Genomic DNA, 24,549 nt, shown 5'->3' on the forward strand with positions numbered 1-24,549 from the left:
GGGAGCCTGCAGTGCTCAGGGGTCCCGACCGCTCATCACCACTCACCACCGCGACAACCGACCCATCTTTCCTCAGCCTGGGACGGGGCCACAGTCATTTATTTCGCTTAGGTTACCTACCAGGTGGTGTTGCCTCGAGTTAAACATCAGCTTTTGCACCACCACGTCACGTGGACCATAAGCTAGCTTTTTCATGTTGTTGGCTTTTTCATTTCATGTTCGATAAATGTGTTTTGTTGCAGTTGGTGTGCCATGTGATGTAAATATTTCCATCTCCAAATAATCCCAAGTTATGGTCTCAACTTCAACCTGGAACCTAGCCAATTTGTGGCATCACACTTTAACCCTATTAGTGGCAGGGGGGGGGGGGTTGTTTTCATCCACCCCTCAGGTTTTTCGGGAATATCTCCGAAACCGCTGAAGCTACGATGCTGAAATTTTCTGACTTTTCCTAAAACTAAATTGGGCACATTCCCTGAAAATTTCAAGTTCATACCTTTACCAGGGGCGGCTCCAGGGCACTGGGAAGTGGGGGGTCCTATTCGTGAAGCGAGTCATTTGGGCGAAGATCACGATGCTGATGCATTATGATGAATGAATGAAAGGTATCATGTGATAACATATACAAAGTTATTGTGCATCCTCTTTTGACACGTTTTTGCTATAATAGGCGGATCCAGGCGTCCAAAAAGGGGGGTTATGTTTTACCTCCCAACAAAGTGCCCTGACACCGCCTATGCATGACCAATACAATTGTAGTCGTTCTCTCATAAGAAAATTGTAACATAACAAGACCATTGCCACCCTTTTTAGAAAAAGTACCAACAAAAACCTTATTTACTATACTTTTTGTGTACCCCCAATCTCAATGATCTGTATCCGCCTATGATTTTTGAAAATGCATATTTTTAGGATTCATGTGAATTCCTGGTTCATTCTCTATCGATCGGCAAAAGTTGCGTTAAGATTGATTCAGAAACCTGGCCGTGACAAACAGTCTAAAATGTATCTGCAATTTGCCCGTTTTTACCCCCCCCCCCCCCCTCTACCCCCCTATTGCCATTTTTTAATTTTTATTTTTTAGAAATGTAGATCACGTTGAGCGAAATCGAATGACGTTTGAATTTTGAAAATCGGCCCATTAGATCTCGAGATATCAAGGGGGGGGGGTCGTAAACAGCCCCCCCCCCTGCCACTAATAGGGGTAGCCAGGAGCCTGCCACTAATAGGGTTAAACCGGGACGCCACGTTCTGGTGCAAGTTCTAAAATATTTCGAATGCCTTATATGCCGATTCCCGTAGATTCCGAGGTATTTGGTACGACTCGCATTCTTCAGCCACGCCTCAACTCTCCGATCCATTTCTAGACCATACATGCCCGATCCTCGTTTGTCAGCGAGCACAGCGAGCGCGTTTCTAGCATTGCGTGCGGGTTAATGTCCCATTTGTGAATTGTGAGACCATGGGCAGCGGTCATAGAATGCAGACTATTCAGTTTAATAAACCTTTCCTCCCATTGAAGTGGCCATTAAAACGCAGGCAATACGACTGCAGTTTTATTACAAAACACCTCCAACACGCCACATATGTACAATGCACACAATTCGCGAATATGTTGCCATGGTAACCGCGTAACATTTCGCCGGTCCAACGCACGACACACACGGTATTTGGTAGCCTCGCATGCCAGTAGCGCCGGTAACACTCGGCGCCATGTTGGAAAGACGTCGCACCGCGGACCCATACTGGGGCGCGCGCCAGAATAGCGGTACAGAGGGCCTACCCGCACCTCCGCGGCAAACCGGGTACGTTGGCAGACCTCCGGCAGCCGGCCCCGGGGACGCAGCAGTACCTCACGGCTAGCTAAGGAGGTAGATGGACCCCATGGCCTGCCGCGATGGCTCCCCGAAACACCGCTGCCTTCAAACCGAGATTCAGAGCGGAAAAAAGAATAGCTTGAAAAATATCGTCCCCCTAGGTCAGCCTAAACCGTAACAGGTGGAGAACGTAGTTGTTCAAGTAAAATATTGACAGGCAATGAGATGTGCTTCACTGAGGTGCTGATAAGAGCGAAGAAAATATATTAAAGCATCGCAACATACCTAACACAAACGCATGCAAAATAATCGCTCACATTTCTAGGGTGACGCCTGACTGCAGAATATCCCGAAATCCACAAACTGTCGGTAAATGGTAACACTCATAACCCCATTTAATCTAATTCTCGAAATAAAAATAGCAACATCTGTTGGTTGACATGGCAAGATGAATATAATTGCGGTCGTATGTCATCCACCAAATTCCGTGGACTGGTGCGTGGTGTGCAGATTCGAGGGGACCAGACACACTTATGTAAGCCTGTAGGCCATGATGCCTGCCGGCTGCCCTTACATAATGATTCGTGAAGACTGAACCTCGGCTACTTACGATGGTAGCTAACAAAATTCGCCCCATGGTGAGCAAAACGGACTGACACAAGCACTCACAAGCATCCGTAACAATCTAACGCACTCAGATCCTGGAATACCTGTCAACATTTCACCTTGAGCCCAGCCTCTGTACTCGCTTATTGCTCATCTTACGTAAGCACGCAAACAAGCAAAAACAAAAACATATATAGCATTAGCGAGCGTCAGGGGCCCAGCAGACGGTTTTTCCAACAAACCATCACAGAAAGGCGACAGCAGCGCGTCGCCGCCACTGGCGAATAAACCGATTCAAACACAACACACAGTCCGCCTGGTGCGGACCAAATAATATCACTGTCGTGTAGACTGTTGATTGCATGTCCCATCCCTCCCCACCTCTGTAGGCCTCTGTATAAGGTATACAGGGGCCTAGCGACCCCTCCCCTCCCTTCGATGATGGTTATGTACAGATGCTCATGCCCGCTGACCGTCCCCGTCTCAGTACATGGCCTCGTGGCCGGTGAGGATGTAGAGATTGCGGTGGTCGCCGGCCGACTCCTCCGGGGCTACCGTCGGCACGCTCTGTAGGGTGATCACCCTGTAACGGACAGCGTCACACAGCGTCACACGGCGTCACACAGCGTCACACGGTGTCACACCGCGTAACATTCAGCGGCGTCACGTGCTGTAGGGTCATGGCGTAGCGTAACAACGTTAAAGGGACCATCCCACCTTAACATTAGTTTTGAGTTGAGATAGCCAAGTTTGCGGCCAGGCTCAGAAACCACCATTTATCCTGGTCGCAACCCCCGCAGGTTTATGGTGTTCAATAAATTTCTTCCCTTTACTTGCAGGGTGGGACCAGCTTAGTCCCTATCTCTTAACCATTAGCGGTTTTTCGATGACGTCAGCAGTCATTTCAACGCCCGCCATTCCTTGAACCCGAGTTTTGCTGACCTTGAGCTTCCTTTTTTATCAACGTGAAATCCGTCGTCGGCGCTGAGAAAGCCTATTGCTTTTCATTTTAATTTGAATATTAGAAGATACCCACCACTGGAACTTGGACTGATATTATACCAAGGCCGAATATGATCAAGCTGCCTGCTATATCTGGAGCTTGGTGTTCAACTTCAACATGGAATAAAAAACAAAATATCAAAGCAAACTGGATAATGGATATGGTACTGCAAGTGAAAGTCCAAAGAAATTTGAAGAGCTGACAATTGACATTAATTCTTTTCCTGTAAGGTTTCCATATGGAAATCACACCATGAAGAAATATGTTTGATGTTAACAGTTGAAAGGGGATTGATGATTTGATCTTCCAGTTTTGACGAAAGACGCTGCTGACTGTCTTTGGAAAAGGATGTCGGCATGAGGTGCAATTGTGCTTGTGAAGTGGTTATAACTGGTCTTTTCACAGTATTAAATGAAATGTGCCATTGCAGCCAAGTGTGTTATCATATAAGGTAAAATCAAAACTACAATGTTGGTTTTACGAGCATTGAGAAGGCTGGTAGGTAACACCTGCCTGTGCTCGTAAATCACATGGTGCCAAAGTATTCTAAATTAATTTCATCATACACTTTTGTTGTCCAGAATGGTTGCACTATTGTTTGGTATCATGTTATTCCATGTAATATGGTAGTGTACGACAGGCTCTAAGCCTAAAAATCCCGATACTGTAAGGTAAGGTAAGGTTAAGTCCGACCAACATGTTACCAGATTTGAAGCTGTTACGTTACCTAAGTACCTGTTTTTTACTGGCGTGGTGAATGTCACCTGGATTTTGTTTTGAGGTGCAGACCTTGTAACTCTGACTACATGGGTTTGAAACTATTATCTATTCTGTTTTTACTGGCCTGGTGAATGGCGACTGATGTTCGTGGATGGCACTGAAACAAATTTTGAGTGTCATGTACAGTGTTTTAATACAATGCTGAGGGCTGAAAGTTGTCTTGTTTAGAGTGGTGAAAGTTCAGGATATGCCAGCCACCATGGTGGGTCAGAGTTAATGTGTTGCAGTCAGTTCGGCTTCGGCAAGCACATGGATGGGCATACGCATCAAGACCTGCTCTGCCATACTTTCAGCCAATTTTACCTAGGTAAGTCTTTTCTTTTTTTCTGCCAAAAGCTATGACATTGTGAATTTCAGTGCTGTGGCCTGTGTGTAGCTTTCAGGAAAGCAATTCTTAATAAAGCTCTGATAAAGTGCAAAATCAGCAATGCAGCCCTCTATTACATTTTCTACAACATCTTACTTGTTCCTTGCATGGAGAGAAAAATGCAATGTTATGAATTCGTTTATTCACATAATTTGACAAGCATGCAGTTACCTGCTACTATCACTGCACAAAACAGAGCAGAAAACATCAGTTGATCAAACACAAGACACAACAGAAGTTTACAACATAGGGCTGCCGAACCTGCTTCCTCCCACCACAGTTGATGCCATTTCCTAGCCTGGCTTGATGTGAGCACTGAATAGCTGCTCTGTCTAATTACAGCTCACTACCATTCAACTTAAACTACTATCTTTAAAGTAAGAGTGAGAGCGTTCAGTGTTCATAGCAGCTCGACAGACGACAGACAACAAACTTGACAAACCAACCAGTATTTGATTTGGCTAATGATTTATGTGCTTGTTGTATCATGGCCAAACTACTTTAAAAGCAATAATCCCTGTTTCATCTTGATCTTGCGTTTATTTCCATTTGAACTCAGATCTTGAAACAATCATCTGAAGTGATATCATCTACTGGCTTCTGTTTCTCTTGAAAGAAAGTTAAAACAACAATGATAAACTAAGGCAGGAGATGTGAGTTGTGGCAGTAGATTTTTGATTCAACATATGTCAACCTTATATTGCTTGAGACCTCTGTGACAGACAAACAAATATTTATAGTTTTTTGATAGTTTGGATTCTTGGCTTGATTTAGCAGATCAGCTGTGAACCTTGACTTTGAAATCACATAAATGTCATGGTACCCGAACGAATCCTCGCATGATATTTCTTCGTAGCACAATTTTTCGTCCGCATTTCTTCGTCTACAAATCTTCGTCGGTGCATTTATTTGTCCCTCAATGCTTACTTTTGCATATAGGTATTTGCGTTGAAGAAGAAATGCGAGCCGATTTTCATATACCCTGATGCGAGACAAAGTAATGCGATACGAATAAATGCCCTGACGAAGATTTGCAGACGAAGAATTGCGATACGAAGAAATGCCATAAGAAGAATTGTCCTGGAATCCTTTATTGGCCATCATATATTGACCTTGATAAGATAAACGCATCATTCGCGCAATATTTGTCGCACTTTGATACCAAACTATTGCTTCCAAATGCCGACGTAAAGAAAACCTTTACGTGACGTCATAGAAACAACGGAGTTCCCAAAAAGTAAACAAAAATAAAAGTCTTATATCTCGAAAACGGGTGAATATTTTCCGGTAAAATTTGGTAGATGCTCATTTTCGCTCTTTGTGATTCACGCTACATCACTTTTATGCCAGTTCATTAACTTTTTTGAAGGTGGGAGGGTCCCTTTAAAGCGGGCACTTTTATGACAGATGCATAAAACACACAAATGACCATTGACCATATTATCAGAACGTTCTGGAAAAGTTTCGTGACTTTCATGCCTACCAGGGCGGCCCAAATTAGTTTCCCTGGTACTGGCACGGGTCATGCTCATGGGTAATCGGCTTTTTGCAAATCTTGAGCTCATGCTTAATGCAGGCATTTTGTGCACCAAACGATATGATGGTGGTTAAGATTTGACGGTTACAAATATCGAGAGGGGAATGAAAGTTGTATTGCGCATTTTAGTTTCTTGAAATTTTCCATTACAGGATATGTAGGTATGTACCGTAGTTTTTTCTTCATAAAACGTCTAATAAATCATTTGAATAGGTAACTCGCTACAGCTCCCTCCTTAGCTCAGCAGTTATTTGCAACAGTTCTCTGAATGAGACTCTTGAGCAAAATTTGGTTTAAAATGTAACATGCAACTGCGTCTCAGCAACAATGATCCCACATAGCGCGGGCGGACCGCACCACTGCGGCCGGCCATCCGCGACCGGGGAGCCTGGACCAGAGCCCCCCTCCCTATCAATCGACCCGTCCACCGCGCGGCACGCGCCCCCCCCCCCCCCCCCAGCGGCGTCACGCGACCGTGTGACGATCCGTGACGTGACGCGCTGGGGGCGTAATTACACGTCTGTGCGGGCACTGGGGACGGCCGCTGTCTGGTCTGAAATGGACGCACTGCCAGGGCACCAGGGGATTCCCAGTTAGCGATATGTGGCAAATGGGTTATCATGTCACGTATAGTGTGCAAAATATTACAGACGGGTTTACAAGAATGATGGACGTAGGATTATATGGCAACTGTTGCCGTTGGAGTTAGAAGTGCAGATTTTTCTTCGAGCTAACAAATATTGATCGAAAGGGCTATACGGAGTAAATTTGCTTCAAAGCCCATCCCATCGCCATGTTACATAGCTTCATGTAGGCATGAAGCTATGTAACATGGGGTGGAGCCTTCCATTTCGCGTCTAGCTAGACGCATCAAGTCTTAGACACGTCTAGCTGGACCGCGGCTGCATCTATCTGACGACAGCTAACTTTAGACGCTTCTAGCTTGGAAGTCTCCGTCCAACAGTTAGCCACCAACTTAGACGCCAACTTGGACGTCTGCTCAGTTGGACGCCAGTTGGACGCCAGTGGAAGTCTCCACAGATGAAAAATGCAACGTCGCTGTATGCATGCATGCATGTATGAAGTATAGCTTCGTCGCTGACTTGAACGATAATGCACAACGGACAACGGTACGGGAAACCAATGCTGGGGGGTTCGTGCAAAACGGATAGGCAACTACCGATGCCGGGCGCATATAAAGTCCATTTCACGCCCGGTTCGGCAGCTGGCACAGAGCATGGCAGGTGCGGCAGGTGCACCACTCGGGCAGTGACCGGCGCGTGGCCGTATCGCACACAGGTGAATTCCCACCCAGCAGTGGGACAGGGGCGAGTTACATGGAATGGAACCAGCCTCACCTGTCGTTGCCCAGAAGCCGGAACACGCGCGAAGGATCGGTGATTTCCTGGGTGACCTCGTTGTTGACGAAGCTGCGTCCCTGCATGCCGTGCTTGTGAAACGCCAGCACGCTGTCCGTCAGGCACACTGGGTACACAGGGTCAAGTCAGGTCAGGTCAGGTCAGGGTCAGGTCAGGTCAGGTCAGATAGCAGGATGTGCAGCCGATTGGTAATACATTCGGTAACGATAAAAAATCAATTCAGGACAGACAGTGCGGTCACGCCTGCCACGATATATGAGTGTCGTTTAACGACTCCTCCAAAACGTAAACAAGCAATAACGCGACGACATGTTTGGATGTTTTAAATTAAGATGGGTTCCATTAAGACCGGCTTCCAAAACATCGTTGAGCCTAGGGACCTTGGAATTGATCCATCCGGTTCGTAACAAAGGTGTAGGCGTATTTTTCCGCCGTTAAGGAAAACGCAGCGCCCGCCTTACATATACGTGTCACGCTGTCATCATGCACGGCCCAACTTACCGACACTTTCTACGTTGAAGTCAAAACGTAGCTCGGATATTTGTTTTCGCGAGGTTTTCGGTTTTCCGTTGAGGTCCACCACCTGAGGAAGAGTTGAAATCAACGTTAGGACGCCTGAACACTCGCCAAATAACCCACCTAGACCTCATTTATCATCAAATTACCTACAATAGATCCCCAACGCTGCCCATTGATTGCATAGGGTAGTGTGGGGTAATTTGAACACATTTTTACGTCTTTTCCGTTGTGCCAAATTCCAGCTCAACCCTGGATGAAGAAAAACTGTTTCAGTAGCGCATGTGTCACTTGCTTTCACCATGCAAGCCTCATTTTTGGACGAGCCGAGCATACCTTGAATAGCATAGCATCACTTCTCCACCAAGTCACGGTGTGTTCAAATTGCCCCACCGTGGGGTAATTTGAACATACTGTCTTTACCTGCCGTAAAAACGATAGTCTCGCCAGCACCGATGTTGTTTGACCCATAAACGAATAGGCAGAGCAATTCTAAACATACCTTCATTTGAAAAATCAACACAACAACAAAAATAGCAGATGCAGAGTATCAATATCTGCACGCTGCACACCGGTCAGTTGACAGAATTCGCCTCTTTTCAATTAACAGAACGTCTATCATCTCCGTTCGATATAAACTCTACCAAACCTTACTTCATCTGTTATAGTGGTGCCAATCGGAACCTGGACATTCGGAGTTCCGATTCGTTAAAATGTCCAATTCGGAATTGATTGCACAAAGGTATAGTAGTCTGGACAACATTGGACGATGGCCTGCCACACTTAAGCATTTTTATCAGGTAATCGTGCGTAGCATTGATTGGCGAATGGAAAGCTGTTAAGCTCTCAATATAATGAACACTTCGGCTGGTAAAATTACATGATAAGCAATATAAATGACGGTTTTGAGTGTTGATAGCTGCATAATTTTGGGACATATTTGGACAAATAGTTGACTTGAACATTTTGGGACGGAAAATCAGCGAAAATGCCGGACATTAGACGGATATTAGACGTAAATTTTCTAAAACTGGCATCGCTTATCTGCTACTGCTTTGGGTCCAAAATATTGGCAAAAAAAAACTGGGAGCGTTTTTTTTTTTCGGAGCTATCCCTGTTTTCATTGAAATTCTCACACTATGTTCAAATTACCCCACGCTAAAAGTTATTTTGCCATTCTTAAAAACAGGGTTCAAAAGCAAATTTATTGGATTGAAGGCACTGCTTAGGTCATTGTACAACAAAAGCCGTTGCGTATTAGGCGCTAGCAATGCAAGATTTTGCGCTGCAATCATAGGCGGCGGAACGATTTGAGACAAGGGGGGGCACCAGCTCAAGGAGCCAAACCTAGGGTACCCCCAAATCCTGTTTTCTCATCGGATTTAGGCCACTTGTTTTTCGTCACAGCCCTGACACGATGATTTTTTATTTTTTATTTTTTTTTTTACTCAACGAAAATGGCAGTTCACCCCCGTATGTGTGGTTAACTTTAAGCTGATCTGATCCTCAAGTACCTATGTGTTTGTCTCTTCCTTATTCTCGTTTGATAAATTCCATTAATCCTACATGTATCAATTACCAAGAAGCCATCGCAGTACTAATCAGTGGCGAATCCCAGGGGGGAGGTCACATGGGTCATGACTTTGGGCCTGGGGTCACCACATGCCTGCCAGGAGCACCACAGGCCCGCCAGGGGTACCACAGGCCTAGCAGGGGCACCAGGGGCTTGTCAGGAGCACCATCGGCCTAGCAAAAGCACTACAGGTCTTCCAGGGGCATCACAGACCTGCCAGGGGCACCAGAGGCCTGCCAGGGGCACCAGAGGCCTGCCGGGGGCACTATCGCCTTCGCAGGGGAACCACCGGCCTCGCAAGGGCACCATGGGCCTGTCAAGGGCACCACAAGCCTGTCGTTGGCACTTTAGGATTGTCAGGGGCACCACAAACCTGTCAAGGGCACCTGCGTCCTAACAGTGGCACCGCAGGCTCGCCAGGGGCACCACAGACCTGCCAAGGCCCAGGGACACCACAGGCCTAGCAAGGACACCACAGGCCTGTCAGGGGCACCACGGGCCTGTCAGGGCCCACGGGCACCTAAGTCATGTGCAGGGCCCACCGTAGGCTTGTCAGGGGGCAGGGTAGGTAGGTACCACAGTCTTTCCAGGGGCACCAGCGGCCTAGCAGGGGCACCAGTCATCACACGACTAACCAAAAATAAAGAAAATAAAAAACTGAAAATAGGGCACCACCAAAATTAAGTGGCCGAAATCCGTTGAGGTTTTAATTTTGGGTATAGGTAGGGGCACCACTTCGATTCATGACCCTCCCCTTGGAGTTTTCCCGAATCCGCCCCTGGTACTAATGCATCAAATTTAAGGGGGGGGGGGGCACCTTGCTATTGGTGCCCCCCATTCAGAATTCAAGGGGGGGGGCACGGTGCCCCGGTGCCCCCCCCCCGTTCCGCCGCCTATGGCTGCAATGAAGTTGCAATGAAGTGTTGTTAAGCGTTTTTCCTTGCGAAATTGATTTTTTACACTGTGCGTCAACATCTTCATTCCCTGAAACTTTAAACCCCGGTCATATGACAGCCCTTTTAGTTACGATAATTTCTCTCATTGGTCTTATTGTCATGCCACTTATGGATTTTCCGTAATTTTGTGTTATTCACACTATGTTCAAATTGCCCCACATGTTCAAATTACCCCACCCTACCCTAATTACTAGTGCGGAAACACGAAATTCATCGCTTTCAAATCTCAAACTCCACGAGAACGCAGTGCGTGCAACGCGCAACAATATGCTTTTTTCCCTTTTCTTTTTTTGTCCGAACCTTTTGAATGGAGGTAGGTATTCACAAGGACAGAGCCTCCGTTAAGCTGAGCTTGTTGCGTTGGCCCTGCCCTCCACCCTCCGATCGCGCAATTTCTCTCTATGGCAGAATTTAGAGTCCGAAGTTTAACGCATACGGACGCCCCCCCCCCCCACTGTGTGTATTGTGTGTATTTGTGTGTATTTGGTATAACCGTCAACAGGACATGCCCAATTAACCCGCGCCCGGCTGGGGGTCCTGGATTTCCACGCCCTGCTGGGGGGGGGGGGGTGTTTGAACACCCCCCCTTGTAACTCGGCTCCTGGGCCACGTAGCGATACGCGGAAGGCGGCGTTCGAAAGAGCGTAAAAAATAATGACGAAATCACTTCGGTCAATTTTTTGGTCAGGTCAAAGGTCAGGTCACCAGAGGTCATTGAAGGCAAAATTGCGCCGATTTCCAGGTCGAATGTCGAAAATTTCCAAGAAGCTAACGCATAACTCGAGAACCAATAGAGCTACAGCGCCGCAGAAAAGTGCATTCGATAGCCCTATTAACGCCCTTTCTGAGTAATTCTCTCAGATTTGACCTAACGTCAACGGTTTTGCCTGCAGGGGGCAAAAACTGCGAAAATAGCCGATTTTTTTCGGAAACAGTTTTTCTGCAATAACTTTTGACCCAAGCCTTGTACGAGCTTACTTTTACCGGCATCGTGTTCCTCTCGTCAAGACGCATCGAATGAACTATAGCTTGACCTTGAAAGGTCAACTTGAAAATTTGACCTCAGGTCAAGGTCATGACCTGACCGGAAAGGGTCATGTTGCATATCAGTCGATCCGTATAGTCGAGCTGAACACATATAAGGCGTTTTCATCGCTCTAGCATGCCTCTATCAAAAGTTATTTGCGAAAAACTGTTAGATACCATTCGTGACCTAAGATGACCTCAGGGCACAAACAAGGGTCACGGACACCATTTTCATGTTCAGTGTGTCTAAACCACTTGTAATTTGGTGTTTGGGAGTGTTTATAATGTCTTTCGTCCAAAAGAGGCGCATTTCAATTTTCTCCCATTGACTTATAATGGGGAGGTCGCAAAATTGACCTGACCTTAGGTCATCGATATCAAAATTCTGAGATATACATTTTGTACATGCTATTGCTCTTAGCAATCGCTGAAAGTTTCAAAGCGATCGGTCACTCGGTGTAGCTATGACAGACATTGAAACTTTTTATGAGGTGAGGTCACTTCAAGTGACCTGGTGACCTGACCTTGAATGACCGTGGTCTGAAATTTTCACAACATGTGTAGAATTGATGTATGATAAGGTGTACCAAAAACGGCGGCGCTCCGCGCCGCCGTTTTTGAGATACTCGCGAAAAACCACAAGGGGGGGGGGTGTTCAAACACCCCCCAGCAGGGCGCGGGTTAAAGACGGAGTCAAATAGAGATCACCTTATGCATAAATAGACATCATATCAGGTTAAAAGTTAAAAGTTAAAAACACAAGTTCATAAGGAACATGTTCGAACATATGCGCGAGCCTCGGCCTTGAACGCAACTTTCCTGTCAAACAAGTCAGCAGTAGGCTGTCTGGCGCACAGGTCATTCACAAGGCGTGGAAGACGACAAAACATACCATTTCTGATAGTGTCCACCCTAGCTGTGGGCTCATGCAAAACAGCCCGAGATCGAGTCTGACCGCTGGGAACGGCAATGGAGAACATGCTCAGAACATTGAGTGAGCTAACGCGTCCAGAGAAAACATTGTGTATGAAGTTAAAATCGTTCAGCGCAAGTCGTCTACCAATGCTTAAAACACCAAAATGCTGTAGCAGAGCACCATAGTCCAAGGATTCGCAAGGTCTGGTTGAATGTACCGCAAGCCACATTAGAAACTTGTGTTGAATCCTTTCAATGCGTCTAAGATGCGTTTTCGCAGCTCCCGCCCAAATTACACTGCCGAATTCTATAACGGAGCGGATGTGAGCATTGAAACCGGCTATCAAGGGGAATGGTGGAAACTTCCTTTCCCCATGCACACGATGGGATGACAGGGAGCGTAAATACATACCCAGGGCAAGATTCGCCCTCCCCAGAACGCTGTCAATGTGTGAACCAAATGTCAATTTTGAATCGAGAATAACACCTAGATCTCGCATCTCAGAGACGCGCTCTAATGCTAAATGGTTAATGTGATAGGTAGAAACAATTGGCTTTTTCCGAAGAGTGAAAGTAATGACCTTGCATTTAGCTGGGTTCAGATGTAATTTTCAGACCGAAGACCACTCAAAAAATTTGTCCAAATCGCGTTGAAGAAGTGCAGCGTCACAGGGAGAGCGAATGCACCGACTGAGCTTCATATCATCGGCATACAAAAGACATGTTGAGCTGAGGTGCTCAGCTACGTCATTGCAATACAAGACAAACAGGATCGGTCCGCAGATACTGCCTTCGGGCACCCCAGATACGACTGGGGTCCAGTCAGATTTTTTACCATTCAGTACAACGCACTGTTCTCTATCATAAAGGTACGATCGAAACCAGCTTAGGGCGGCACCAGTCAGATGATAAGAGTTTTTAAGTTTGTGCAGCAACAGCTCATGATTAACAGAGGTAAAAGCGGAAGAATAGTCCGTGTAAATAACATCTGTCTGATGACCACTCGCGACTGACCCCCACAGCTGATACATATGACATGTTAAGTTCGATTCACACGAACGACCAGCGAGGAAGCCATGCTGATCGGTTGACAGCACCGGCGACACGTGCTGAATCAGCTGATCACACACCACGCGCTCCAATACCTTGGAACAGATGGACAAGAGCGAGACAGGACGGTAATTGTTGGCATCTTGACGGCTACCTTTTTTATGTACAGGAACTACGTGACTCCGCCGCCAAATACGAGGAAACTGGCCAGTACTCAGGGACAAGCGACAAATCTTTGTCAGCGGAACAGAGAGTTCGTGGGCGCATTCTGACAAAATCCGTCCGCTCAGTCCATCCGGTCCACAGGCTTTATGGACGTCAATAGACAGAAGTACACGTAACACATGCTCGTGAGTAACGGTAAACTGAGAACAACTGTCAATGTCATACGATGGTGTCTCAGGAAAAACATTCGCTATTGGGCTTGAGAATTTTGCCGCAAAAGCACGCGAGAAACACTGTGCCCGCTCAAAATCGTCACATATGATTCGATCACCGTCTTTCAGGGTAGAGATGGAACTGCTCTTCTTTACAGATTTTAGCAGAGACCAAAAGCGTTTTGAGTTCACTTTGAAATCGTCTATAATGTGCATGAGGTAGCGCCTGTACTTACTGCCGCAACCATACCCGCCAGGAGGCTCATAAACATCGAGCGCCCGTCGCGCTTCGAACCCGGACTGTTATAACCGGGAACACGTGCTCTCACCACGCGGAGACCAACGCTCTGCCGACTGAGCTACGGGACCGGCTAAATAATACACAATATGGCTGTATAATATAAAACATGGTAGAATCTATAATATAATATTCTATAATACAACAGTACGCGATACCAAAGTGTATCGCACCAACACGCCCGGAAAGCGTTTACACGTCGCTGTCTTCCAATTGTGTTCTCGGCAACTACCAACTCTGTAATGCATTACTCTTCCACAGCCAGCACCTCGCCGCACCCACAACGACACATCGACAAAACAAAACTAGCCACCATCGGTATGCACAAACATCCGGGAGTATCAATCCCGGAAAAACGCTCAGCACCAGGCCGTTCCTCCGCGGGGCACAAAACCTCCGGCGCCGAGCCGCCTGTCCGTCACGTGACGCCCGTAGCGTGACGCGGCTGTGACCTCAGACCGTGACGCCACAGGTGGTCATGACGCTATGACCGGACAATGTTATTGTGTATGTTGTAGTGTCACTTCAGGAACGATTGAGGCGATGTAGCGGTCGCCACCTGTTGAGCCGCTGCTCGTCCTGCATACCCTCTTCGGTAGACGGAGCGATGCCCCAGCCCCGGTCAGCGGGGCTCCAGCGGGGCCGTTTGGTACTTATGTCGCAGTAACGACGGTCCGACCTCCTTCAGCAATGGATGTGGGTTGGCATACTACGTCGCAGTCTGAGCCGCCAACAGAATGATAAGCTGGCTCTTTACCATCAACCGTTGCCGCTTTGCCGTAACGGCAGAAGCCATGGCCGTAGTAGTTCACGCATTCACTATAGCGAATGTAGGAAATGGCTCAACGCTTTTGCTAATTGCATTCCATTTACTACTGGACTTGCTTGCGACATGCACCGCTTGCTGTATGTCGGGGCGGGCGGCATCCGTTTCCTTCATATTCCGCCCCATAGGACGAATATCGGCTTTGTAACTGAGGTCATAAGCCACGTCGGTAGACACGCTTATCGGCTATCGACCAAACATGCATATTATCTGGGCGATAGCAGAGACGCTGCCTGTCCGCGAATCCTGTAAATTTGATGAGGAAAGGGTATGAGGGACTAGGGAGGCAGGGAGAGAGAGAGAGAGAGAGAGAGAGAGAGAGAGAGAGAGAGAGAGAGAGAGAGAGAGAGAGAGAGAGAGAGAGAGAGAGAGAGAGAGAGAGAGAGAGAGAGAGAGAGTCGGCGGAATTTACGCCTCGTTCCACCTCAGCGCCTGACCCCGTTCGTCCCACACCTAACACAGTGCCTGCCGGCCGGCCAGACATCCGTCACCCACAGTTTGACAGAGTCCTGTCGGCAGTCTGACAGTCGTCAGCCGGCCGGGGATCAACCGTCACGAACAGCAGACCGTTCCCTCTACCCTCGGGAGGGGGGGGGGGGGGGGTGGCAGACTGAGCTGCTGGAAATGCTGTGGTGGCGTAGTGTGTCCTGTAAAGCCTTACGGGACCGGGCTAGTGGCTCACCAGCATATGCATATGTGCGATAAGTGAATGCCATAATATGATGGAGGCAGTGTTCTAAAATTGGATATTGGTTGGGTGTGCCGATGAAGAAAAAAAATCTTAGGATGAAAAAAAAAAGAAAGTAAATAGCTGCAGTATTTTTGCAAAATGGTTTAATGCCAATTTTTATGCTAACTGATAAACCAGGATTTCATGTCAGGATCTTGACAGGGTGTGGAACAAAAGGATGTGGGTGCATCAACTGTCAAGTGACAAGTGAACTGGCTGTTGGGAATACATGAAACTCTTTTCAGAGATGAAGTAAAGTTGGTCATTCATATTTTAGAGATGAAAATATTTTCCCCATTAGGTGTGATTTGCCACCAAAAAGGCTGAAAAATGAAACACTGGATGGAGGTGATCCCTTGTTCCTAAACTATTCAACGCACCTGCTCTAATGGCAATGCAACTAGGAAGTGAAAAGTGTATAACACATAAAAGTAATGCTGCCCCGGCGATAGGCAGTGTCAGGCACCCTTTCATATGCACATAGGGAGAAAGGGAGAAAGCCAGATCGGCATCTAATTGTATCACCAGGCCGGCCCGATTTTCTGACCCTAGTATCTCTCTCCCGGCGTATCACGGCAGCGTCCGGCCAACCTCCGCTCCCCTCGGCCACCCACCTGGACGATGTTATCGTACGCCACGAGCACAGCATCCCGCTCCAGCTGCGTGACGGCCTGCACGTTCAGCCTCTCGGCGGCGCGCACCACGGTGGCCGTGCCGTCCATGTCCTCCAACTCACAGCCGGGGAACCACGAGCTGGCCGTGTTCTGGGGGAGCGCGCGGCGTCAGAGACAGGCTGGAGGAACCACGAGCTGGCCGTGTTCTGGGGGAGCGCGCGGCGTCAAAGACAGGCTGGGGTCGTCTGGGAGCGGTCCCTCTGTGTCCCCAAGTTCTGGGGGAGGACGCGGCGTCACAGACAGGCTGGAGGAACCACGAGCTGGCCGTGTTCTGGGGGAGCGGGCGGCGTCACAGACAGGCTGATAAACAGACAGACAGACAGATAGACAGGGAGGGAGTCGTCTGAACAGTGTTTGGGGGATTTTTATCAATGTGGTTCGAAATACTTAACAGATTGACAGGTCCGCTTGAAATAGAAGTCTAAAGTGATAATTGTGGTATGAAATGTTGACATTCATGTCAGCGATAATGCCTTTTACGAGGGACAAATTAAAACGTGCTCGAAACCCAAGTCACTCTCTGTCACTTAACGGAACACATTACACGTACGATCACACCGATGTTACGACATCGGTGCAATAACAGAGCTGATATAACTGCATACGTGTGACAGCAAGCGAAACTTCAATAACCACACCATTTGGATATTGCATGACTGTACAGCGTGATATTCATTGTCAGACGAAATGGACCGGAACAGTAAAGGTCACCCGTCATTCGGGCAGGCCTCCGGTTTATCAGTCACGCCAGTCATGCCAGTACAACTACGCGCAGTTTGGATGTGTTCGCGTATCCGCACTTGTCAAACATAGCACATCACCCCCGCCCACCACCACAACATTTTTTGTTCTTCCGGAAGTTGAATCGCCCCGTGGGGGCATTCTTTCAATGACAACGGATGCGATGGGATAGGTGTGCATTATGTAATGTGTACTGTATACCGCCATTATGCAAGCATTACGTAAGCAGGTAATAAACAAAAGACTGTCTGTAAAGATAAAACGGTTCCGTTCCGGGGATTATCAAACGTTTGCAGCCTGGGGACCGTGACGGTCTAACGGTCTGACGGACCATGACGGTCATCAGAACTATGGTAATCACTGGCTTACTATCAGTAGGGCTGTGCCGGCGTGAAATCAATAATGGTCTTTTATGTGAGGCGCTGCATCTCTGATTACAACGTGACGACCTAACTGTGCACTGAAGTCACGGTACATAGCACGCTGAGCGGGACAATCTCCTCACTAGCAAATAGGTCACCACCGTTATGAACAAACATTCGCGCCCATGAAGCAAAACTCGTCACGATTGTAGTCGAAAACTCCACGCTGCGATCTATAGCTCATTGCACAGTCAAAATAATATTGCAGAACCGCCCCCCCCCTCCCAAAAACAAACACAAGGTGTTACAAAGCCTACGGAGCACACCTCTGAGCCATAGCCGCCGGCCCGCCGTCCCACTCACCAGGTTAATCATATCGAGCTGCAGCGTGCCGGGCTCGTAGCCGCGGCGAACGTCCACGCAGATGAGCGGGTACTCCATGTCGGGGGTGATGACCATCTCGAACACTCGCAGCTCACTGGGTACGTAACACTCGTGGTGCTGGCAACACGGGGGGGGGGGTCAGTTAGCGAAGGACCCCCGCTCAGAAGACACGCACATGGCGCAACCGGTAGACTGGCAAAGGGCACAGTCCCTTTATGCCCTTAGGCAAGGCACAGGGCTTCCGCTCAGTCTTCACAGGACGTCCGCTCAGTCCACGCAGGGCGCCCGCTCAGCAGTCATGGGGTGTCCGCTAGTCGACTGAGAACCACGTACGTACGTCGATCGCCGGGAGGAGTCAAAATGGGATCACGGACAGTGCCGGTAGAAATCGGGCCCACAAACTCATGTAGGTACTGGGTTTGTGATTGCGCGGAAATAAACACTATGCAAAGTTCGTGTTTGTTGTTAGCTCTAAAATCAGCTGCCGACGGGACAGAGAAAGAAAGGAAAGGTACGAATTGTGTACGCTCGGTTACTTGAAAGGAGAGTTCAAAAGTAATTTTTGCGTTGAAAACAGCACTTTACTAAGATACATTCCTAATTCAAAACCAATATCACATGAGTCAACTAACAGATCTCGTTTCAAACGAGCCACTTAGCAACAAGGCACACGTGCAAGGAGCATGCCCCACCTTTTTTCAGCGAATCACTCAATACAAGACACAGTCATGCCACCCCGACATCAGGACAGCAAGCCTTTTGTTAGAATCTAATCGGTTATATCAAATACTCTTGACCAGTGTTGGCTCCGCATGAACAGTAAATGGCTACATAGTATTTATCTAGCATACTGAAACACAATGATTGTTTAGCAAACAAAGAAGCAGCGTTTCGAAAAGCAGCCCGGGTAATATTCTTATTAATGCTATCGGGCCAGAATTTCAAACACGACGATTATGATTCGGAGTTTGGACTTCACTGCACCATGAATGATGTGATCATCGCCAGCCAAGAATGAGTCAGTATTTTTCTGACATTCAACTAAGCACGAGCATACGGTTACCCCAATAACATCGAACAACCCCTAGATACAAACTCTATAAATCTCCCTGCCGACTACCGACAATACATCCCTCCCTCCCCCTCTTCACTAACTCTCCGATGTCTTCCTCTCTTCCAAACCTTCCTTCGGCAGCCCTCATCTTTTCAATCTCTTACCATCCGTTTCCCCAGCCCCCTACCTCCCCCTCTCTCTCTCTCTCTCTCTCTCTCTCTCTCTCTCTCTCTCTCTCTCTCTCTCTCTCTCTCTCTCTCTCTCTCTCTCTCTCTCTCTCCCTCTCTCTCTCTCACCTTCAGAAGCAGAAACTTGTTGAGCGGATCGTACCACTGCATCAGGAAAATTCCCGACGGCACCGCGCCACACAGGTACTTGTAGCCGTTGAACGGGTTACGACCCATGCAGCAGCGCTCACAGCCTTTGGTATCCGGTACCTGTCAGCACGGAGAGGGAGGTGGGGGTCAATGGGGGCTGGTGTGAGGAGGGGTGGGGGCAATGGAGGCTGGTGTGCAGGGGAGGGTAATTGGAGGCTGGTGTGAGGAGGGGTGGGGGCAATGGAGGCTGGTGTGCAGGGGAGCGTAATTGGAGGCTCGTCTACGGGGAACCACAGCTCAGCTTAGCTTGTTTACTCTGTACTAGAGCGATGATAAGCCACCCGCTTCGGACGTGGCGAAATTGTTGATGAAATTTTTACAGTCTGATATCTGGGTAGAGTCCAGAGTCAGCGAAAAAAAAACTAAATCAACTGCTAACCATGCAATAAACTTAAGAACTCAGCTCATTACAGCCTAGACGAGCCGAAACACCTGACCAGGCCCCCAACAACAACTCTTGTGCTGCACCATGGTGATCCAGGAACAACCGATCACAGTACAGGCAATCGAACACGTGACCATGTGAGCCGATACTCTAGGTCACACCGCCGTGGGTAGGTAAAGAGTCACGTGACATAGCACGGTCACACACCGTATGGGTAGTGTTGTGAATATTGAATGTGACACGCAGTGGGACACGGCGGGCCCTGAGTGATGGCAGTGGGAGCAGCATATCGACCCATAGCGACACGTCAGTAGCCGCCAACGTCCACGGTGGGTCGGGAGATACCGGGCTATTCCACTCGATATTTATCAGGATCAACGAGTAACAAAGGTTTGGTCTTATGTCACTGTTTGATCAATTCAACTTTTTGACACGAGGGCAAAGAGAACGTCTAAGCACTTAAGCACACAATACGTCATCCCTGCACAGCGACAGACGCCATGGTGAGTTTGCGGCGCCAGGCTGCTGGCAGAGCTCACCTTTGTCGTCATGGCGAACTTCCTCGGTACCAGCTTCTCCGGGATTTTGTTCACGTTCAGTGAAAACCGGTTCAGCTGCCGCGAATGGAGCGCTAGCAGGTCGTGACGGTAGAGACACGGGTTCTTCAGACCTGTGAAACGGAGCAAATACTCATGTGCAAAATTGCAGACAGACGGGCACACACATTGAACATACACAGCGCACCAGTGGACAGTGCCATCAGCACTTTTATTCGCGTTTAATTAGGACTTGTGCTGACTCGCCATTGTTGGTTGGGACCCTGCGAGCCACCACCCACAATTACCTCATCAGTGAAGCCATCATGTTTCAAGCATGTGGTTGTCATCAAACTTCCGGTTCATTTATGTAGGTCAAAAAAGTAATAAAAATGCTTAAAAATATAAATTCCTGTCCAAACAAACAACTTCAAATGGGGACAAATACGGACGCACGAAACAAAGCGGTAAACCGAGGTCGATATCAAAAAGTGTCCTGCCCTGAGGACAGCGTGGCACACCAATAATCCCCAATACACCCAATATTCACCTATTCCCCCCCCCCCCCCCAAACCAGCGCCCGACTCCCCTCATCCCTCATCCCCGCGGAGGGAGGGGAGGGTAGGGGACACCGACCTGAGACGCTCATCAGGGTGTCTTTCACCACGACCATCCAGGTGGTGCGCCGGTTGAACAGCTGCTCCATGGTGGCTTCGTGTAGCTGGTTCAGGTTGAGCGTGTAGACACCCTCGGCGGCACCCAGCAGGATGTGCTGGTCGTGGGTGAGCGGGTGCACCCAGGTGGTGGTGCACAGAATGTGCAGCGGACAGCCGTTAAACACCTGTAGACGGTAGCCGCTAGGTTAGGGGTTACATTTATAGCAGGCACGGCTAGCGGTTGGACGCTGGGTCACTCTGCGCTTTGAGCCATATCGATAAGTCAGACAGCGTTATCGAATGTAGGTGCGGCTCTCAGGATTTAGGTTTATGACAATCATTAAAACATGGCAGTTTCATCCACGTGGTAACTGATACAAGTATCACCTACTGAACGCTGTGTCCACAGAGCACGGGGTCTGAGCGGGTTTCACCACTCGGTGAGCCGAGCTATCAGAGCTAAACTCTCGACAACAACACAACTGAGCAATCAATTCGTGCATACCTAATAGCCCAGTCGGATTATGTAACAAACAGTTCTTCCCTCGTGAGCATACATGACGTGACATAGCCTATTGACTTATTTTTGATAAGCAGGTGCCCACGTGGTGACTAACGAGACAACTGTGAAAGGCAAGAGTCCATGCGGTAACGCATCACCCACCTTTGAGAAGCGGGCGCCCATATCGGGCCGTTGATTGTGACCCACCTTTGAGAAGCAGGCGCCCATGTGCACTTTGGGAGTGGGAGGCAGCCCGTTGGACACGGGCCGCGGTGGCGTCGCCTTGCGGAACTTCTCTCGTCGGCGCGGCGGCGGCACCGGTGAAGAGGGGCCCGCCTCGCCGTCGGCGGCTGCCGCGTCGGCCCCGTTCGCTGCTGCAGAGGGAGGGGGTCATGGAGTTGTGACAGGTCATATGGGTCACACTTCCATGGGTGTTTCACGACGTTTATATTATCTTACGTTGTTTTCAGAATCAAATAAATTACCGGAATAGTTCAAGGCTTTTAAATTTCATATGAAACAGGCTTACGAAATTTTAAACTCAATCTTAAATGGTCATTTGTTATGTAGATCATATGTGTTGGGAGACTACCATTCCTTGACCAGCTTGGCAGCTACTGGAGCGATGATAAATTGTCACCGACAGGGTAAACCCAAGACAAGAGCAGGCACCGAGTCCGGTCGGGGTGGCGTCGGAGTCAGGTTAAAACTGAGTCAGGTCAGAGCCGAGTCTGGTCAGCGCCGTCCCACCTGTGGGCTGTCCCACCTACAGTCTGTCCCACCCCATGCTGTCTCACCCCGTGCTGTTCCACCTCGGGCTGTCCCACAGGTGTGAGCTGTCCCACCCCGGGCTGTCCCACCTACAGTCTGTCCCACCTACAGTATGTCCCACCCCGGACTGTCCCACCTGTGGGCTGTCCCACCCCGGGCTGTCCCACCTACAGTCTGTTCCACCTACAGTCTGTCCCACCTACAGTCTGTCCCACCTTCAGTCTGTCCCACCCCGTGCTGTCCCACCTCGGGCTGTCCCACAGGTGTGAGCTGTCCCAACCCGGGCTGTCCCACCTACAGTCTGTCCCACCGCGGGCTGTCCCACCTACAGTCTGTCCCACCTGTGGGCTGTCCCACCTGTGGGCTGTCCCACCCCGGTCTGTCCCACCCCGGGCTGTCCCACCTACAGTCTGTCCCACCCCGTGCTGTCCCACCTGTGGCCTCGCTGTCGGAGAGTGACCGGGTACGGTGGCCCGCGGTCAGAGTGCCCGTCGGATCAGTGGCCGGCTCGTCCCGACCGGAGAGGCTGTGCCGCCGCCGCAGGGTCGAGTCGCCTGAGGGCATCGCCGGGTCAGGTCAGCCGAGTCCCCGCAAAGAGTCCGTGTGGAGCGTCTGCAATCAGCTAATGCAGCTAGCTGCGGGAAGTGACGCCATACGTAAGGGGTAATTATACGGACAACCGCTCAATTATAACAAATTTCACAACTGAATTATGCTTTATGATTTAAGGACGCTCGGACTTTAACCCTCGCCGGACCTATTGGTTTTCTACATACGCGCCGGCCGAGGGGGGGGGGGGGGTACGACCCCCCCCCCTCGCCGTTTCGCCCCTGGTGGAGCTAGCGCGTCGCGGAAAAACGAGCGTGTGCGCCGTTACGAGACGCAGATATTGGTACCCAATTTTAAGGTCCTAGGTCAACCGGTGACCTTCGAGGTCAGCTCAAGTGCCCCAAGGTACGGTTCAGTTTTTGGTGAATAACTTCGCAATAAACGGCCGCAGGGCCACGATTTTGGCAGCATCGTGTTCGCCTCGCTCAGGCGCGTTGAATAATATACTTTTTGTTCTGGTCAGGTCAACTTAGGGTGTTGACCTCAGGTCAAGGTCAGGTCAGCACCTCCAGGTCACGAAGATGGTCGAAAAAGGTCATGTCGCATATCATTCGATTCGGCAGGTCTTCCTGAGTCCATTGGTGGCTTTCCCGCCTCGCTAGCTCAATTTGATCAAGAGTTATTGACGAAAAACTAATATGACCTTGATGACGTCATAAATGACATCACGTAAGGTCAACATTGCAAAAGTGACGCATCTAACCTTGCAAGGAGTGCATCAAATCACGATTCTGTGTGTTTGATATAGTTAGAGATCGTTCCCGGCGCCAGAATAGCAGTTTTCATTTTTCCCCATTGACTTATAATGGTGAGGTCACGAAAATGACCTGATCTGATATGACCCTTAGGAAAAATCCGAGATATACAAGTTGTGAGACTCATAATGGATACTAGATCCTGCAAGTTTTATTTCCCTGTGACATCTCCTGTGGCAGTGAGGGCGTTGCGAAGTTGCGACATCTGAAGACCGTGCAGAGGTTCACTTATGACGTCATAGGTCAGTGACCTGACCTGACCCAAAAATGCGGTTGGTGTCAAAAGATTCGGCTTGTATCAAAGGTCAGGTATGCCAAGTTTCAGCTCTCTATCGCTAGCGTGTTCGGAGCTATCGCGAAAAAAAAAAACCCTATGGGGGGGCGGCGGCACCCGTCCCCCCCCTCGGCCGGCGAGGGTTAAAGGTCATCGACGCCCATAAAGTCGGACTGCGATCGCTAAACCACCTTTCTTTCTGAAAGTACCGGCGTTCTGCGTTGTCGGAGTTCGGATTGGTTGCAATTTTACCGAAAGAGCGTGAATAAAACATCAGCGAAAAGTTGTAACACACGTAGCAGAACACACTATCCAGCCGACTTGGCCGCACTATAGCAGCGAGGTCCGCAAGGGACCGATTACCATTTGATCAACACGTCGCTGCACTGTTGTTAACCCGCGCACCGACGGGGGTCTGCGCCAACTTCGCACCGACGGGGGGGGGGGCGGATGACCGCCCCCCCCCCTGAGATCTCAAGAACGAAGCAAGATAGCGACAAGCGGTAAACGGCATCGGATACGCACGGTCAAGATCTACAATTTTTACTAAGGTCATTTTCAGGTCAGGTCAAAGATGACGTCACAGGGGTCTAAAAAGTCAAAATGGCGGCGCTGGATATGGAGAGTTTTTCTCGAATAACTTTCGAATTAGTCAAGATAGGAACAAACTAAGGGCAGCATCGTGATCCTCTCGTCAATCCGCATCGAATGAT

At 49.0% G+C, this 24,549-nt stretch overlaps 1 protein-coding gene across 10 annotated transcripts in view; it reads right to left on the minus strand.

Moving 5' to 3' along the window:
• Positions 1 to 1,543: 1,543 nt before the first annotated feature.
• Positions 1,544 to 24,549, minus strand: part of LOC122365529 (mitogen-activated protein kinase kinase kinase kinase 5-like) — a 49,948-nt gene continuing 26,942 nt past the window's right edge. For all 10 annotated transcript variants that reach the window (XM_043336811.1, XM_043336807.1, XM_043336809.1 and 7 more), the window contains 10 exons: positions 22,633 to 22,752; positions 21,635 to 21,801; positions 20,906 to 21,110; positions 20,273 to 20,403; positions 19,268 to 19,408; positions 17,897 to 18,034; positions 16,371 to 16,520; positions 7,991 to 8,072; positions 7,469 to 7,595; positions 1,544 to 3,006 (listed from right to left, as the gene is read on the minus strand). In XM_043336811.1, the coding sequence (XP_043192746.1) occupies positions 2,907 to 3,006; positions 7,469 to 7,595; positions 7,991 to 8,072; positions 16,371 to 16,520; positions 17,897 to 18,034; positions 19,268 to 19,408; positions 20,273 to 20,403; positions 20,906 to 21,110; positions 21,635 to 21,801; positions 22,633 to 22,752 (1,361 nt within the window). In that variant the 3' untranslated portion in view covers positions 1,544 to 2,906. The remainder of the gene's footprint in view (positions 3,007 to 7,468; positions 7,596 to 7,990; positions 8,073 to 16,370; positions 16,521 to 17,896; positions 18,035 to 19,267; positions 19,409 to 20,272; positions 20,404 to 20,905; positions 21,111 to 21,634; positions 21,802 to 22,632; positions 22,753 to 24,549) is intronic.

Source organism: Amphibalanus amphitrite, unplaced genomic scaffold (genome assembly GCF_019059575.1).
Source record: "Amphibalanus amphitrite isolate SeventyFive unplaced genomic scaffold, NRLGWU_Aamphi_draft 000746F_arrow, whole genome shotgun sequence".
NCBI lineage: Eukaryota > Metazoa > Arthropoda > Thecostraca > Balanomorpha > Balanidae > Amphibalanus > Amphibalanus amphitrite.